The 16,790-nt window shown below is 36.6% G+C and overlaps 1 protein-coding gene across 6 annotated transcripts in view; it reads right to left on the reverse strand.

The window, feature by feature from the left end:
- CORIN (corin, serine peptidase) overlaps positions 1 to 16,790 on the reverse strand; it is a 117,224-nt gene that overhangs the window by 30,727 nt on the left and 69,707 nt on the right. For 5 of the 6 annotated variants that reach the window (XM_072334879.1, XM_072334881.1, XM_072334883.1 and 2 more), the window contains 4 exons: positions 12,392 to 12,502; positions 11,354 to 11,470; positions 7,572 to 7,670; positions 2,171 to 2,402 (listed from right to left, as the gene is read on the reverse strand). In XM_072334879.1, the coding sequence (XP_072190980.1) occupies positions 2,171 to 2,402; positions 7,572 to 7,670; positions 11,354 to 11,470; positions 12,392 to 12,502 (559 nt within the window). The remainder of the gene's footprint in view (positions 1 to 2,170; positions 2,403 to 7,571; positions 7,671 to 11,353; positions 11,471 to 12,391; positions 12,503 to 16,790) is intronic. The other variant, XM_072334880.1, reaches the window with a different exon arrangement.

The raw sequence follows: 16,790 nt of genomic DNA on the forward strand, positions 1-16,790 counted from the left end.
TATTCCTATCTGAGAAAACAAGACATCATCATTCTTCTCAAATTTCATTTTGCTGGGGGGATTATATGAAGGAGAGCCAATGTTTTTCTGCACTATATTATTCAACATTGATTTCAGCAGCTAGAATGAAGACATTAATGCTGCTGTACTACATTGTAATTGCTGCGTATTTTATTTACCACACACTCTGTAGAGCAGAGTGCAATGCATCTAGCGCATAACTCTAAAATGATGCTTTTAGTCTGTTAATAGCTTCTGAATACAGAGTACAGGCTGAGTTCTTTTAGCATGTCTGCATGAAATGAGACAAAATGTACCAAAGAAAACAGTCATGCAACTGCAGCCTAGCTAATCAATGTCAATTCATTCATATCTAGTTAGATATGACATAGTTTTGAATTTCCTTTAAAATTCTTCTCAGTATCAAAAATGCCAACTCTCACTATGTTATGACCTCAAGTTTCTGAACTGAAGAAATTATTTTATTAACTGATGCCTAAAAACAAAAGTAATAATAATACTGTGATTAAATTAAAAATAAAAAAATAAAAATAAGAAAAGATTTTGTTAGCTGAAACATCCAAGCTAACTCTGTAATTCACATGTTCTCAGTGCATTCAACTATCTCGACAAAGCTGGCCTTTTTCAAAAGCTATTGCTTGCCATTCAAGTTATGTGGTACAGCTGACATTTCTGAGGGATGGGATGCCACCCAGAGAGACCAAGGCAGGCTTGAGCAGTGTGCCCAGGTAAATCTCACGAGGTTCAAACAAAGCCAAGTGCAGAGTCTTGCATCTGGGTCACAGGAACTCCACACTATCAATAAAATCTGGGGGACAAAAGGATTGAGCACAGCCCTACTGAAAAGGACTTGGGGCTACTGGTGGATGGCAACCTGGACATGAGCCAACAATGTGCTCTTGAAGCCCACAAAGCCAGCAATATCCTGGACTGAATCAAAAGAAGTGCGGCCAGCAGACTGAAGAAGGAGAACCTGCCCCCCTGCTCTGCACTTGTGAGACTACACCTGGATTACTGCACCCAAATGTGAAGTTCTCAGTACAGGAGAAATGTGAGAGCCACAAAGATTATCCAAGGGATGGGACACCTGCCCTGTGTGGATAGGCTGTGTGAGCTGGGGCTATTCAGCCTGGAGAAGAGAGGGCTCCTGGGAGACCCAAAAGTGGTCTAAAAGTGGTTCAGTATCTAATGCAAGACTGTTAGAAACAAATTAGGTGACAGATTCTTCAGCAGTCTGTTGTAACAGGACAAGGAAAAACAGATTCAAACTAAAAGAAGGGAGATTTAGGTTGAATACAAGAAAAACGATTTTTATGATAAAAGTAGAGAAGCACTGGAACAGGTTGTCTGTACGTATAGTAGATGCCCCATTCCTGGAGACATTCAAAGTCATGTTGGACAGGGCTAAGCAATCACATACCTGGTATGTTCCTAAGTGAGAATAAATATCTTAAATTATCTTAGTAAATTTTCCCACATCTCAATATCAGCTCATAACAAGAAGGTATATGTCACTGGACAAATAACATTATTTATGTGTCAACAAATGCTAAACAATAGGAATCCTTAGGAAATGCATTGCAATTTTCAGTGCACTAGGTATTAATTCATCAATATGGACAGGGCAGGGCAGACCAGGAAAAGAGAGAAATGCAGTATGGGAAGGAACAGATCTCTTTTGGCATAAACCTTAAAAGCACAGTAATATTAATCGATGAGGGTGGAAGAAAGTTAATCTGACATTACATTTTATGACAATCCTCTAATTCAGAAATATAATAATGCATTAAAATCTTCATTGTCATTAATAGTATTTGGCTCTGGCTTTCCATAAAATGTTATACAAATGCAAAGAAGTATTATGAGAACTTTCCAAATCTAATTAATTCATTCTACATTTAAATATCTAACATAATAGTGCAATTCTAATCAAACTGAAGTGGGAAATTCTCCATAATAAAAACCCAGTTTATACATTTTGACAATTAGTAGAACTGTTGTTCCTCTCCTTCTTTTAAATACTTCAGAAACCTCTTTCCATGGAACTGCAAAGCAAAATTTCTGGCATATTCAATGAAGGCAGAAAAATTAGAAAGACTAATTTAACAGACAATGTCAGTTAAGAAATAAATGTAGTGTAGTATAGTACCTGCAAGGTGGGATCCGCTGATTTGTATGGGGGTCACATTTTGGTACTAAGATTGTACAGGCGAAAAACATAAGGTACTTGTAGCAGTTGGTCTGAACCAAGGCTGGGAAGAGAGAAGACTCCCAGCTGACAGAAGCTTCTTTCTGAGTCCTGTGCCCCAGGTAGTTTGGGTAACTAGTGTAGTTGTAAGGCAAGTTCATACAGAGTTCCAGAGTAATTGGTTCACACTGACCTTCCACAAAAATAAAACCATTAAAAAAAATATTAAAATTAAGAAACACATTTCAAGTTTAAGTGAATTATAGAAGAAATCACACTAATACACTTCCTACTGGTGTGCTATGCTACATGTCTCCATACTGAAAGGGCAATTATCAAAGATAATGATAAGATTATAGGGTAATTCAGCTTAGAAGTGACCACAGGAGCTCTGTGGTTTAACCTGTTGATCAAAGTACAGTCAGCTTTGAGGACAGATGAGGCTTCTCAGGTCTTCTTCCAGTCAGATCATGAAAATCTCTAGGGAAAGAGATTATAAAATTTCTCTGTATAAAAAACAGAATGTTATTTCTCTTTGGTTTTGTTCTTATAGTACATGATCTGCAAAAATCTTGGAATCTTCTGATATACAAAGGAATAATGGGGACAAATTGCATAAATACTGAATAAAAGGATCTGAGTAGAAATAATTTAATTCAAGTAAGATATAGGTAGTAATAATGGGAATGATAAACAAGGGAAAAAAACAAAAACAAAAACAAAAAAAACACAACAGGCTACCAGTCCATACAATTACACAAACTTTGGCTATACATAAGAATCATCAATTTTTAGGTGAGTTATTCCATATTGAACTGTCTGAATAGTTAGGATTTAAAAGGTTGAGCAGATTTCGCATTCCTTCCCAAATTTTTTTTTTTTTCAGTTTTTCATCACATCAGAAAACAACATACAGAATTTCAGTTCAAATTGAAATTCAGTTTTTTATTTAGTACTGAGACCAATATGACATTTTAAGTCATATATACATCACATTTTGTGTTTAAATGACATTTAATTTTACTTACTTTAAAAATATGAGAAAATGTAGCTTGAGAAAAGTATACTATTTGCAAGATATTTATTATAAAGACTTCAGATATTTGCATATTACTGAAGAAAGAACATATTAATGTTAATATTCTCCACCAGAGAGTTGCTAATATCAGTTGCCAGCACAGTATGTGATCAGATTGCCTAAGATTCATCAGTGAATTATTGATTTAAACAGAGGAAATGGCCATTGTTTCTTGGACTGATATTCGCTATTATATCTTTTTTAGTACTTACCTCTCTAATGTGAGGAACATGAAGCTCAGTTTGGACAGAGATTATCTCCCTACTAAGCCCTTGCATACTGCCAACATTTAACTATTTCTGTTGTCTCAAACCACTTAGTCCCAGTTTTGCAGTGTATGAGATTGTTCAAAGACATCATTTGTCAAAAATTCTACTCATATGGAAGCCATTTCCTTTTTTTCGCTACGAATTTTATAGCATCATAGAATATCTGAGTTGGAAGAGAAAACTGCTGCACTCAGATCAGCTCATTCTTTGAGTTTCAGTTTTTCCCCAGTAAACACCTTCTCTTGATGTTTACAGGATTTTACATACTCATCAGTTTTTCATGAACACAAAACTACATGCAGTGCTCCAGGTGTTTGTATAATATAATAATTTCAAGAGCAAAGAGAAGAAATACACAAATATTGTTGTCTCTTCTGATATGCCTCACATTTATAGTGGCTTAGGTAAATTATAGAATAAAATCTAGCCTTTTGAAATGCTGCTGTAGAACAGCTCTTCACATTTTCATTGTCATTGCAAATTTTCACACTGTACTTAGAAAGATTCTATCAAATTATGTGCAAAAGTGTAATGATAGGTTTGAAAAAACTACCTTGAATCTTACATCCAACCCTCCATAGTCACCAACCAGAGTAACATTCAGAACACATGTGCCATGGAAACATCTGACTGAATTTAAGAACTCCCAATGTTAATCTTTCCTTCTGATGTCAATCCTAGTTTCAGAGATTGTGCTGCTCCATTTACTGTACAACTTAATGAGTGGGGAACTAGGGACAGAATCCACTGTGTGTTATTCTAATGTATTTATAGCTATTTTTAATATCTCTGTATTTTTATGATTAAATTGTACTACCTGCTATACGGGAATTGGTTCCAAACACAGTAGTATTGTATATTATGCTAGATATGAGGATATGCTGTTCACTTGTAGTAAGTCTGAAACTCTCCCAACTACAATTTCAACAGAAGTGAGCGGAATATTTCAGAGAATCACAGAATGGTTTGGGTCAGAAGGGAACTCTGTAGGTCATCTGATCCAACCCCTACTCAGGCAAGGCGACTCAGAGCTATTTGCCCATGATCACAGCTTTGGAAGATCATGGATGAAGACTGCACAGCCTCCCTGGGCAACCTGTTCCAGTGCTCAGTTACCCAAGAAGAATTTCCTGACATTCAGGCAGACCATCCTGTGTTTCAGCTGGTGCTGATACAACTGTCTGGATCTAACTTTCTTATGCACAAACATATGTCTCTTCAGATATTTGTTCTGTTATCCAAATACAGTATAACCAGTTTATGAAGCCAGCCTAAACTGACCGGAGATATCACTTACTGAGAACACCCATGATATTCAATATTGCAAATGCGGCCTATGCTTAGCCAGGAATTTTCCAACAAAAGACATATCTGAGTTAGAAAATGGTGCTTTGTCAAAATGAGAAATTCCAGGGGAATTTTTTCATGGGATTTCTAATCTCTTACCAAAGATGAGGTAACTCTAGTTTTACAGCAAAGCAATAGTGATATGAAAAAAAGACCATAGTAATTCCAGATGTTGTAGCAGAAAAATCTTTTCCAAATACACTAGTCATTCTATTTTGTATAAACAATTACATATTTACCGGACTGAATTGGGAAAAAGAGAAATGATCCAGAAGTCTAATTCAGATTATGTACTATTCTTATTGAGAGCCACAGATTACTGACCAAAATTTGGTGAGAAAATATTTCCACTTAAAATGTTATAATTCTCCCTGACCAGTATGTGTATTCCACAATACATTGCTTGCTGCTCAGCAGGCAAGCAACAATCTTCCAGAACTGTAAGATGGGAAAGAGAAAATGACTGAGATAATTCAATGAAGATAATTCAGATTTCAATCAAGAAAATTTAAATTACTCACCTTTTATTAATTTTTGTTGTTGGTTTTTTGTTTTTTTTGTTGTTGTTGTTGTTTTTAAACTGGCTTCTTATTAGTTTTGTGCTATATAACATTTTCTAAATACTTCTTGAAGAACAGGTGAGTAAATTAAAAGATACAACAAACCTACTGTTTCAATAACCATGGAAGATTTCCTCTCACATGAATAATTTGGTTATGGACATAGATCAGAGGACAGGCCAACACAAGAGATGTCAGATTCCACAGTAGGAATATGCAACAAAATCCCTCTAGAAAAAGAGGAGCTAGATGAATACACCTTTAGAGAGCTAGGGGATGCCTTGCAGTTGTCAGCCCTGGTACTTGTGGGGTACTTTAACTATGTCAATATCAGCTTGAACCACAACAGTTTAGTTTTAAAGGAGGTCCTCCCCAGAGCACAATAGAACATTCCAGTGTGTACCAAGGAAGAAGGCTATCTTGGCTAAACATGGATTTCCTGACTGAGCTGAAACTTTAAGAGAAAATATACAGAAGACAAAGGAATGGGTAGGGAACTGAAGATGGAGAGACATTTCCCAAGCATACAAGGATGGATCTCAGAGCTCAGCCAAATTTGAACCTACTAAGAAATGTGAAGAATGAGAAGAGCTCTTTCAAGTACACTGGCAGTAAAAGGAAGGGTTGAAAAAATGGGGGTCTGCTGGTCAGTGGGGGAAGGGACTTAGTGATCAGAAGCATGTCCAAGGTACTCATTGTCTTTTCTATCTCAATTTTCACTGGCTAACATCATTGAAGGCCTGGTTTTTACCATCATCTTCAAAAGGTCATGGAAACCCTGGCATCAGACTGGAAAATAAGGGCAAGAAATTTAGCTGCCTTTAAGAATGGCAAGAAAGAGGATTCAGAGTGCAGCAGTCCAGTCATGCTAGCCTCAGCCCAAATGAAGGGTATGGAGCAACGTCCTTCCAGAAGATGGCTGTACATGAAGAAGTAAGCGTGAATTGGAACAGCCAGTGTGAATTTATCATGGAAAAATTATTCTTGATTATCCTGACTGTTATCTATGACAAAATACCTGTAATTTGCTTGTATTCAGCATTGGTGAAAGCATGTTCAAAGTATTGTTTGGTTTGGGGCTTCCTCATTCATGAAAGACATTGACATACTGGAATGCAGTCAGTGGTGCGCCACCAAGAAGGTTAGAGACGTTGTTAGAAACATAGAGTATACAGACAGAGGCAGCAAAAACAGGATCTGTTCAGCCATCAAAACAGAAAGCTAAGGGGAAAACTTGTTGCTTTTAATAGTTACCTAATGGAAAGTTGTAAAGCAAATGGAGCCAGACTATTGGAAGTATAAAGTACTGTACTTGTGTAAGGTACAAGATAGCAGGTAAAAGACAATTTGGAGCTCAACGAATTCCAGTTCCACATAAGATAAAGAGGATGTTTACACATGTAAATGTTTCACACATTTACACATTTATATGTAAGTAAAGGCAAGCTTATACTGGCCATGTGCTGAAGTGTCCCATATTGAAGCTTTTACTTAAAAAACAAACACACAAACAAACAAAAAAACTTTCTGAATCTAAAGTTACACCCTGGTTTAAAAGGCAAGTGTACAGTGGGCATGAGAGGATTGCATGGAGTTGTATGGTACAGGATTTAGTAAGAAAGATACACAGTCTGGAATATCCTGATCCTCTACAAACATATTAATTAGAAGAATAACTAGATTAGCCAGATTTTATATCAAAATTCTTCCTTGAGAAAAGGGCTGAAACTTTTCAGACTACTAAACACATTATCATGCTTTCCTGTGTTTTTAACATAAATCCTTATCTCACATACACTTTGTTGTTTACTTTATGTAAACAGTAGGGTTGATTTGGCATTAAGAAAAAGTATTACTATAAACATTCATTAAGAACATATCAAAAATTCACAAAAAGCAAAAATACATCAAATATTGTAAGTATTTCTTACATAAGGATTTATGATGAAACTTTTGTTTCAACCTTGCTCTTTTCAACAGTTAATCATTTACACACCGTGACATTAGATAGTAAATAAAAGTATTATTTACTGTGCCCTACCCTGCATCTTCATTATACGCTAAAACACCCTAAAACAATGATAGTATGAAGCATGTGACCTACTTACTGCAGTTTGTCTGGCTGTTTCTCATCTCACAGAGAGAAGTTCCACATGGATCAGGACAGGAAGTACATCTCTGGTCTCCCTCCTGACAGAGGGTTTGACCTGAGAAAAATAGAAATTTACTATTCTAATGTTGCACCAAGCTAATAAAGAAGACTGAAGCATTGTGATGTGAAAATACAGAGACTCATAACAATTTGTTATTTCTCTTATGCAGTTGAATAAGTACCCTACAGCTTTGGAAGTGCAATAAGGAAGGGTAAGGAAAATGAGTGTGCTAAGCTGTCCAAATGCCACTTTATCCCTGTCCTCAATGTGATACCTTATGTTCCCAAATCCTGACAGAGAAGTATGGAGCTCTGAAAGCCATCTACTATGATCTTGCCTGTGGCAGAGTATGAAAGGTCACATAAACTGGATTTCAAAGAGAACAATATATACTAATTAAAAGAGAATACTCTCAGGGAATTATTCTTGAGTGCCACACAGTTAATCTTTCTCTCATTTTATGATCGTTTTTGTGGACAATAAACTATCCTGAAAAAAGTTCGCAGAGATGAAGCCTTGTTGCCCATCTTTGGCTAGTAAATAATAATAATAATAATAATAATAATAATAATAATAATAATAATAATAATAATAATCCCATACCCCCAAAACTCTATGATCCTAAAGATGGATGTTAACATAACCAAAGACCAGTACTTCATCTAAAAGTTTATGAACAAAATTCCTGGATAGCTTCTTTAACAAACCCTTGGCTTTCTCTCTCTCATAGCAGTTCTAGTTTCTTTCCAAGCCATTAAATTCTCTCTTGCAAATGGGTCTTGCAAAATTAGTAATTTATTACTTATGTACACAGGGACTGAATAGTTTGGATTTTATCATTTCATCCTCCTTGAAATGGCTTATTGCAACAACTGCTTAGTGTTTCTATTGAATTCAGCTTCCTTACATTGGAGATATATAAGATGCTGAAGAAACCGGCATCCTGTCCCAAAGAACTGACACTGCAATTACATTTTTCCTAATTCTGTGGGCTTACTTTCCTTCACAAGTGGTATCTATCGAAATAATGCAAATATATTCTTCTGCTGTAGCAACCGACCAGGAGGATTTGATTGCAAAATGGAATTTGAAAGGTAACGAAAAACCTTTTTGTTGCTACAACTATCATGAATCTTCACATTAAAATTCATTTTAAAAGTTTGCTTCATCTCCTTCTTTTCCTATGGTGGATGTTTCTCAACAACTTAAAACTCTGTGTTCTACGGTGTAGATTCTGATCACAGCACAGCTAACAATGAATTTCTATAAACACATTACCCTGCGTTTTGAGGGAATCACAGAACCAGCTGTGAGTACATTCGTATTAGATTTCTACTTTCACAGAATGAATGGCAGAAGTAATGTTAATAGATGACATACCCTACCTTTTCTGAAGGAAATAAACTTCCCTAAGGCATGTGGAGGAGACTGTTTTTCTCATTTGGGCATAGATAAAGCAATGTTAGTTTGTAATCCCTACATGCGTATCTTTGTACTGTTACACAATGTCCTTGTATCCTTACACAGACATGAATTCACATTTCTATTTTGATTTCTCATGTTCACTGTGCTTGCAACAAAATGACTATTCCAGATCACTTCAGACCTAACTTCACTGCTTCTGCTAGACATTTCAGGTTTTTAACTTACACTAAATACAAAAAGTTCTCTGCTTCATATGTCCTAAGACACTTTCTCTAGTTGCTGAAATCAACTGCATATGCACACATGTACAAAACACAAAAGAAAGTTGCAAACTAGAATTGCCCAGCTTTTACATGGACTGTGCAAGGAACTAAAGAAGTCCAAATTCTGTAATAAGAGATTATTCTTTTATACCATTGACTTAAAGCTTGCTGAAGGACACATAACAAGTCCAAACAAGTCCTGATGAAGGGCTGACAAATTTTTGTCTGAGGGACACAGGTGGACAAGGCCAGGGGCAACAAGAGAGATAAGCTGCAGATGAATGGCTGGGAAGCAGTCTTTTGTGTGGGCTTATCTCGAGGAAGATGGCCATCTCAGGGGATGCTACACATGACTGTTACCCAAGCACCCAGGGATGTCACATAGGCAGGAAAAAAAGGAGGATAAAAAAGGGATCAGCAACAATGAAGTTAGGTTTCTGACATCAGATTCCTCACAGTGTGATGCCTGCATGCTTAAGAAGACCTGAGACCTGCATGCTGAAGAAGAACAAGGTATCTGCCATCAAATCCCTCACTATAAAAGGCTTGCTTGCTGATGGACTCTCTTGGACCTGCTACCCAAGTCCTGCTGCCTCCTTCTTGAACTTACCCTGCAGCTTCTTCCTGCTACACACTTGCTGCCCAAGGCTGGCCACACAACTGCTGCTCTCCCTGCTATGCTTTTGCTTCAGATCATCGGAACATCTTGCAACAGGATCGCTGCTGGATCCTGGTGGTGACTGTCCCTGCTTTATGCAATTCTTGCCTCTTTTGATCTTTTCTTTCACCTGCCTTCCCTTCCCCATCACACTAAATCGTCCATCCTCCCCTTCCCCATCTTCCTGATTTAGATTTGTAATAAGCTGGTCAGACCAACATTTGAACCACTGTTCCTTAATCTCATGCTGGGTATACATATACCAAAGAACTTCATTATCATCCAAGAGAAAGACAGAGTTGAAGATATCATGGAACAAAACTGAGGATGGACATCAGAAATGATGAAGAACACACCTAAGTATTTATTTTGTGAAATTAGGCAGTCAGAAATAAAGACAAAACTTGATCCTTGGTTTTTAGATTGCTACAGTTCAATCTGAAAGAAATTTCCTGCAAGAACTTTTTTCATTCTCTTCACTAATTGCAGAGGAGAATGATGATAATTAAGCTTCTCTTTTGAAATGGAGATGTTTAAACTAGAGTAGGAAGATCTCAAAACATAATGAGAATAGAGGGGACTGCATAGAAAGGATTTATCTCCCAGACTAGTTCATTAGGAAATAAAGCTTAGGAAATAGCACAGTGTAGCTATCTTTTGAATAGGTTGTCCTATTACCCCCATGCCTAACAGCATTAAGGTTGTCTACAAGAACTAAAATTCACTGTTTCTTAAAAATAAGTCATAAGAGAAATACATTATAGATTATCTCACTGAAAGAAAAGCTGCAGTTTGAAGCTTTTCCAGAATAAGGACAATTACACGTGAACAATACATTAAAATGCTGAAATTGTGACAATCAAATGTATTCCATGACAAAATTACTTGGAAAAACATATTTCAGGGTTCCAAAAAATGCTTTCTTTCCTTTTCTTTTATACAGTCATTCACTACACTGAAAACTCAATTCCCACATAGTATCTTTTAGCCACACTAAATCATCAGTAAATGTGTAAAAACCACTTTTCTTTGACTCACAAATTCTGATGCAAATAAGATTGAGAACATCCTTCTCCATATGATACAGTTTCCTTGGGGATCACTTTCTAACCACTTCATGCAAAGGGGATATATATTCTTTACGTCAATAAACTGCTGATCAAGTCAAGTAACCAAATGTTAAAAATATCACCTCAGTTCCTTCAATTTTTTAATATTTGTAAAGACTAATAAAACTCTGCTAACAACTTTGTGAAAGCAGAGGCCTGACAGCTTTGAAAAGCGTTATCTGAAATGCAGAGGAATTCTATTTGACAGACAGTCTTAGCTAATGGTACTTTAGAAAACAGACAATGCAAGCTTAGTAAGAGTAAAATGAGATATATCCTTACTTTCACTGCAGTTTTCTTCATCACTTCCATCTTTACAGTCATTATCTCCATCACACTTGAATGCACTAGGAATGCACTGTCCATTTTTGCACTCTACCAGACCCTGACTATGACAAGCTGGAAAAAAAAAATATAATGGTATCCTGATCATCAATTAATAAAGGGCCTCAATTATTTTGAGCATCACAGTGAAGTAAATTTAGGAGGAGCTGATAATTCTGCTTAGTACTGAAGGTCACTAAGCAATATTCATCATATGTGGGATATGTTTCAATAACAAACAGCTGAACTTTAACTAAAAGAACTGAAACTGTGCGTGTCAGATACTAGCAGCAAACTGAGATGAAGGCTCAGCTGTTTTCAAGAAGAAGGGGGAAAAAAAAAAAAAAAAAAAAAAAAAAAAGCATTTTTGTTGATATAAAAATTCTTCTGACCAAGATTAGTTTCTTAGATTCTAGAGAAAACTGTAGAATAGCAGAATAGCAGTTACAAGATCAAGAACTGAAAGTCAGCAGGGTACTAGAATCAAAAGCTGCATACGCATCTGCCTTATGACAATCTTAATCATATTAAAACACCAGCTAATTCTCCAATACTTGACTTTGCAAACTGAATCATTATTCTTGTAGAGATCTTGTGCAGGTATACAGCATCACTGTTGAAGCAGACAGACATCACACAAGATATGATAAATAGCATATAAACATACCATAAGGCTGTAACAAACTCTGAATACCTACAACTTAAGAGAGTGTATGCTTTCATTCATTGTCATTACTAGGAACACTACAATTAACTAAGGACTAATCTGCATCTGACAAAAAATCTGAAACAGGGCAGTGCTGGTACTTCTCAACATTACTAACAAACATTTGATTTGCTGCAACCAGAAAAATCATCAGCTAATTGCAAAACTGTGGAATCATACAAGCTTGTGTTTTTGCCATACAAGCAGCACGTAGGAGTACTTCTCATCTTAAAATTTATTTTGATTCTTACAGAAAGAAAAAACTCATTTAGACATTAAAGAGAACTTACAGCAATTGATTTCATCTGATTTGTCTATACAGTCATGGTCACCATCACATACCCAGTCAGCTGTTATACATCTTCCATCTCCACACTGATGATCAGTCATTGGATTACAATCTAAAAACAAATAAGTAAATAAATGAAGTAAAAATCAAAACCAAAACAAACAAACCATAACTGGAGAATAAAATACCATATGCATAATTTCTGTTAGTGAACAATTGTTCTATGCATACAAGCTATGCCATTATACAAGTAAATTACAATGAAAGTTTAATATTCCTTCAGGTATTTATTTTTCATTTTTGCAGACAATGGTTAAGTATGTTCTGAATTCTACTTACTAAATTCTAGTCAGATAGTGATGCATTCATTCTTCCTCTCAGGTCCATCCTGAGAGAAACCACATCTCTCTCAGTTGTTTCCATATGCAAATAAACAAAATTCTAAGATCTGTTACATTGATTTAAAGATCTTCTGATTTACCATTGCATGCAAAAGTTTGCCATCAGAGAAAATTATTCCCTACATTTATTTTTTCAGTAGAAATTTTTAAAAAACTAACTTTTTTTTTAACTGAGTTATTTGGCACTTAATCAGAAACTGCTCTGTTTTTGCATACAACCAGAATTATACCTGCATTTTAGCTTTGGTGTCACAATTATTCTAAGTATGAAGAGTAAAGCATTTACCACATAGACATCTTAGACATTTCAGCCAGTGAAGATATAGTTGTAAAAATCCAGCAGTTTAAGGAGAAAATGTTCACAATGTGCAGTATAAGCAAAAGAAACTGCCTCCACTCTGAACCCAAAGGGAGCCACAGCTCTGGCTCTATTAGTATATATTTTAGTAATGTTACCATGCTAGCCTGGATCACAAGCTTTTTTACAAAGCTTGGAGCACAGGCAGGGTAAGTTCTTCCTTGACCACAGAATAGCATGGGGACTTACTTAAAGAATTGTTCATAAAGTTCTCGTATGGTAATATTTAAGGATTACAGTCAACACTTGGCTGTACACTTAAAGTATATTAAATAATATAGTATGTTCAAAATGCCTTGTAAACATGGACAAGTTTGCAGTGAAAAGAATTTGTACCAATTAAATCCAGCAACTGTTGTTCTAGCTTGTGATTAATGTAGTATCTCCAACTCATGGCCAAATCAGCTAGGTTCATTTATAGAGTCCTCTTCAGCAAGCTGAGCCACTCTGGTTGACTTCACACCAGAACAGATAGGAAATACAGACACAGTTATGCCTGTCATGTGGCCCTTCAATCTTTTTTATAGACTGTACAAAAATTTAGAACTTAAATTGTATCTCAACTAAGAAATGGTAGGAGTCAGATTAATAATTACTAAAGTCTTTTATCAAAGCAGATTTAAGGAAGAAAACACAAAACAACCAGTGACAACTGATGGTAATGAAAAGTCCTTGAGTATTTTTAACTGGGAGAAGAAATATAAAAGAAAACTCAAATAAAAAATGCATTCTGATTTTTAGTTTCAGAATTCTCTGTGTTTTTCCTAGAAAAGTAAAAGAAAAAAAAAAACATATAAAAATAATATTTCAACTTTTAAAGAATTTTTTTTAAAGTTAACATTTTTTGTCAGGTACAATGCTAGGAAAAGAAAAAAAAGTTTTCAGAGTTTTCAAATATCTACATATGAAAATTATTCTTTCTTATGGCAAAACATTTTTCCCCTATGAAAATAAACATAGGCAGAATGACAAATATATTGAGGCAGAATTTACAAAGTCAATTCAAAACAGAATTCAAAAGAAGTACAACTGTATTGTCAAAATTTGCGAATTCACAATGAAGCCTGTGTAAGAACAGTTCAACTCTGAAACCTCTGGCATCACTAGTGTGTACCCTCTTATGTTTTACTTTAGTCTCAGTCAAATTCAGCCAAGTTAGCAAGAAGGCAACCATAACATCTTTAATAAGTAAAAGAGACTTCAGAACCTTCAGGGATTTGGGATGAGGTACACACAAAGGCAGTGCTTTCCTTTAATCCTTCCAGTTGCAGAGAATGATATTGGGGGAAAAAACAAGCAGACGCAACACATCAATACCTGACTCTAAGGCTGGTGTCACTGGCAAGTATTTGGGTATTTTTTGTCAGGAAATGGTTACAAAGTACCAGTACTGCTGGCGTCTGCTTGGATACACGTTTCTCAGAGGAGGATTTGAGAGATTGTATCCTAATGAGGTATTTCATTCTGCTCCACAACATGCTGAACATGGGTACATTTTAGCACATTGGAAATGTTTCCACACTGCAGGCAACATGAGGAGTAAGCAAGAAGTTTTCTCTCAGCCCCAGAGATACAACGTTAGTGGCATAAGGAAGACTTGGAGGATAGAGTCCTACAACTGGTGTGCTGTGATGGACAGCTGTGATAGGCTTTTAAGAAGGGATAGGAAGGGCAAGAGAAGCAGAGTTTGGCATAGTATGCAATGGGAGGGTTAGGCTGTATGATACTTGTCATCACTGATGACACTGTTGAGAGTCTCTGGACAAGGATTAAGGAGGGAAGAAAAAGCAAAGTGGATGTTGTACTGGGAGTCTACTATGGACAACCCAGTCAGGATGACAAAATCGATTAATTATCCTATAAGAAATTGAAGGATATCTCTAGATCAGCTGCCTTTGTCCTTATGAGTGAATTCAGCTTCCAAGACTTTAACTGAAAATACTGGCACACTATAGATCAATTCTGGGTACACATACTAAGGGAACCAACTAGGAAAGATGCCCTTGTGGATTTGTAGTTTGTAAACAAAAAAGGGTCTTCATGAAACAGTGGAGTTTCAAATCTTTGGTGACTAAAAAAATTGCTAGCAAAACTTCAACACTGGGTGTGGAAAGAGAAAACTTCAGGCTTCTCAAAGAACTGCTTGGTAAGGTTCCCTGGGAATCTGCTTTTGACATACTAAGGTCCATAATCAAAGGTCACATTCAAAGAGCCATCTCTAAAAGCATAGAAAAAGGCAATTACAGCATTTCAGAAATCAAGTAAGCAGGGTAGAAAGCCTGCTTGGCTGAGCAAGGACCTTTTAGAACTCAGTCAGAAAAGGAAAGTGTACGGGCATTGGAAGCAATGTCAGGGAACAGGAGAATACAGATTTGTTGTTTGCCATTGTAGAGACAAAATTCATGCAGCCAAAGCTCACTTAGAATTGAAACCAAACAGTATTGTAGGGGACAAAAAGAAGAGATTTTTTTTTAAGTATGTTAAGAGCAAAAAGATTATCAAAGGTGACATTTGTCCATTACTTTATGAGGTTTGACACTTCACAAATAGGGGCAAACATAAAGCAGAGCCTTTTTCACCTCTGATTTCAACACCACTGATGGACCCTGTGACCCCTGAGATGGAGAACCATTCCCTCAGCCGTGGTAAATTCATAGCTGAACTTGTGCAAGATTTTCTGTTCCAGTTGAATGCACATTAAGTTTATGGGCCAGAATGAGATTCATCCAAGCATAATGGTGGATGTGGCTCAATGCAGTCATTGGTCATCTTTAATACAGGTTCACCAGGGAAAAGTCTTGCTTAAATAACATAATTTTCTTTTGTGACAAGATTACTCACTTATTTGACCCAGGGAATCCATCAGATATAATCTTTTTTTTTTTTTTTTTTTTTTTTTTTTTATTTCAGTAAGGCTTTCAATACTGTCTCTGACAGTATCCTTCTGGACAAATTGTCCAGCAAACAGCTAGACAAGTACACAGTTCAGTGGATGAACAATTGGCTGACAGATTAGGCTGGAAGTTTCATACTAAATGAGTTTGCATCTGGCTGGAAAGCAGTTAATAGTGGGATGTGCCAGAGCTCCATTTAAAGTTTTTATAAATTATCTGGACACAGGAGACGAGAGTGAGGAGAGGTCTCATGGCAGCCTACAGCTTCCTCATGAGTAGGATGGAAGAGCAGGTATTGATAATTGCCCTCTGGAGACAGTGGCAGGACCTGAGGGAACAGCATGGAGCTGTGTCAAGGGAGGTTAAGGATTAAGAAATGTTTCTTCACTAAGAGGGTGGTCGGGCACTGGAACAGGCTCCCCCAGGCAGTGGTCATGTCACCAAGCCTGCCAGAGTTCAAGATGCATTTAGACAATGTTCTCAGACATGCGGTTTGAATTTGGGGTGGTCCTCTCCAGAGCCAAGATTTGGACTCAACGATCTTGCATTTAGATGTGTAGTCCTCAGTACAGGAGAGATATAGACCTGCTGGAATATACCTAGAGGAGGGCTGCAAAAATGCTCTAAGGGATGGAACACCTCTCCTACAAGGGCAGGCTAAAAGAGTTGGGGCTGTTCAGCCTGGACAAGAGGAGGCTCCAAAGTGATGTGATAGCAGCCTTTCAATATCTAAAGGGGAGTAACAGG

The sequence above is a fragment of the Excalfactoria chinensis genome, chromosome 4, assembly GCF_039878825.1.
Source record: "Excalfactoria chinensis isolate bCotChi1 chromosome 4, bCotChi1.hap2, whole genome shotgun sequence".
In the NCBI taxonomy this organism is placed as follows: Eukaryota; Metazoa; Chordata; class Aves; order Galliformes; family Phasianidae; genus Excalfactoria; species Excalfactoria chinensis.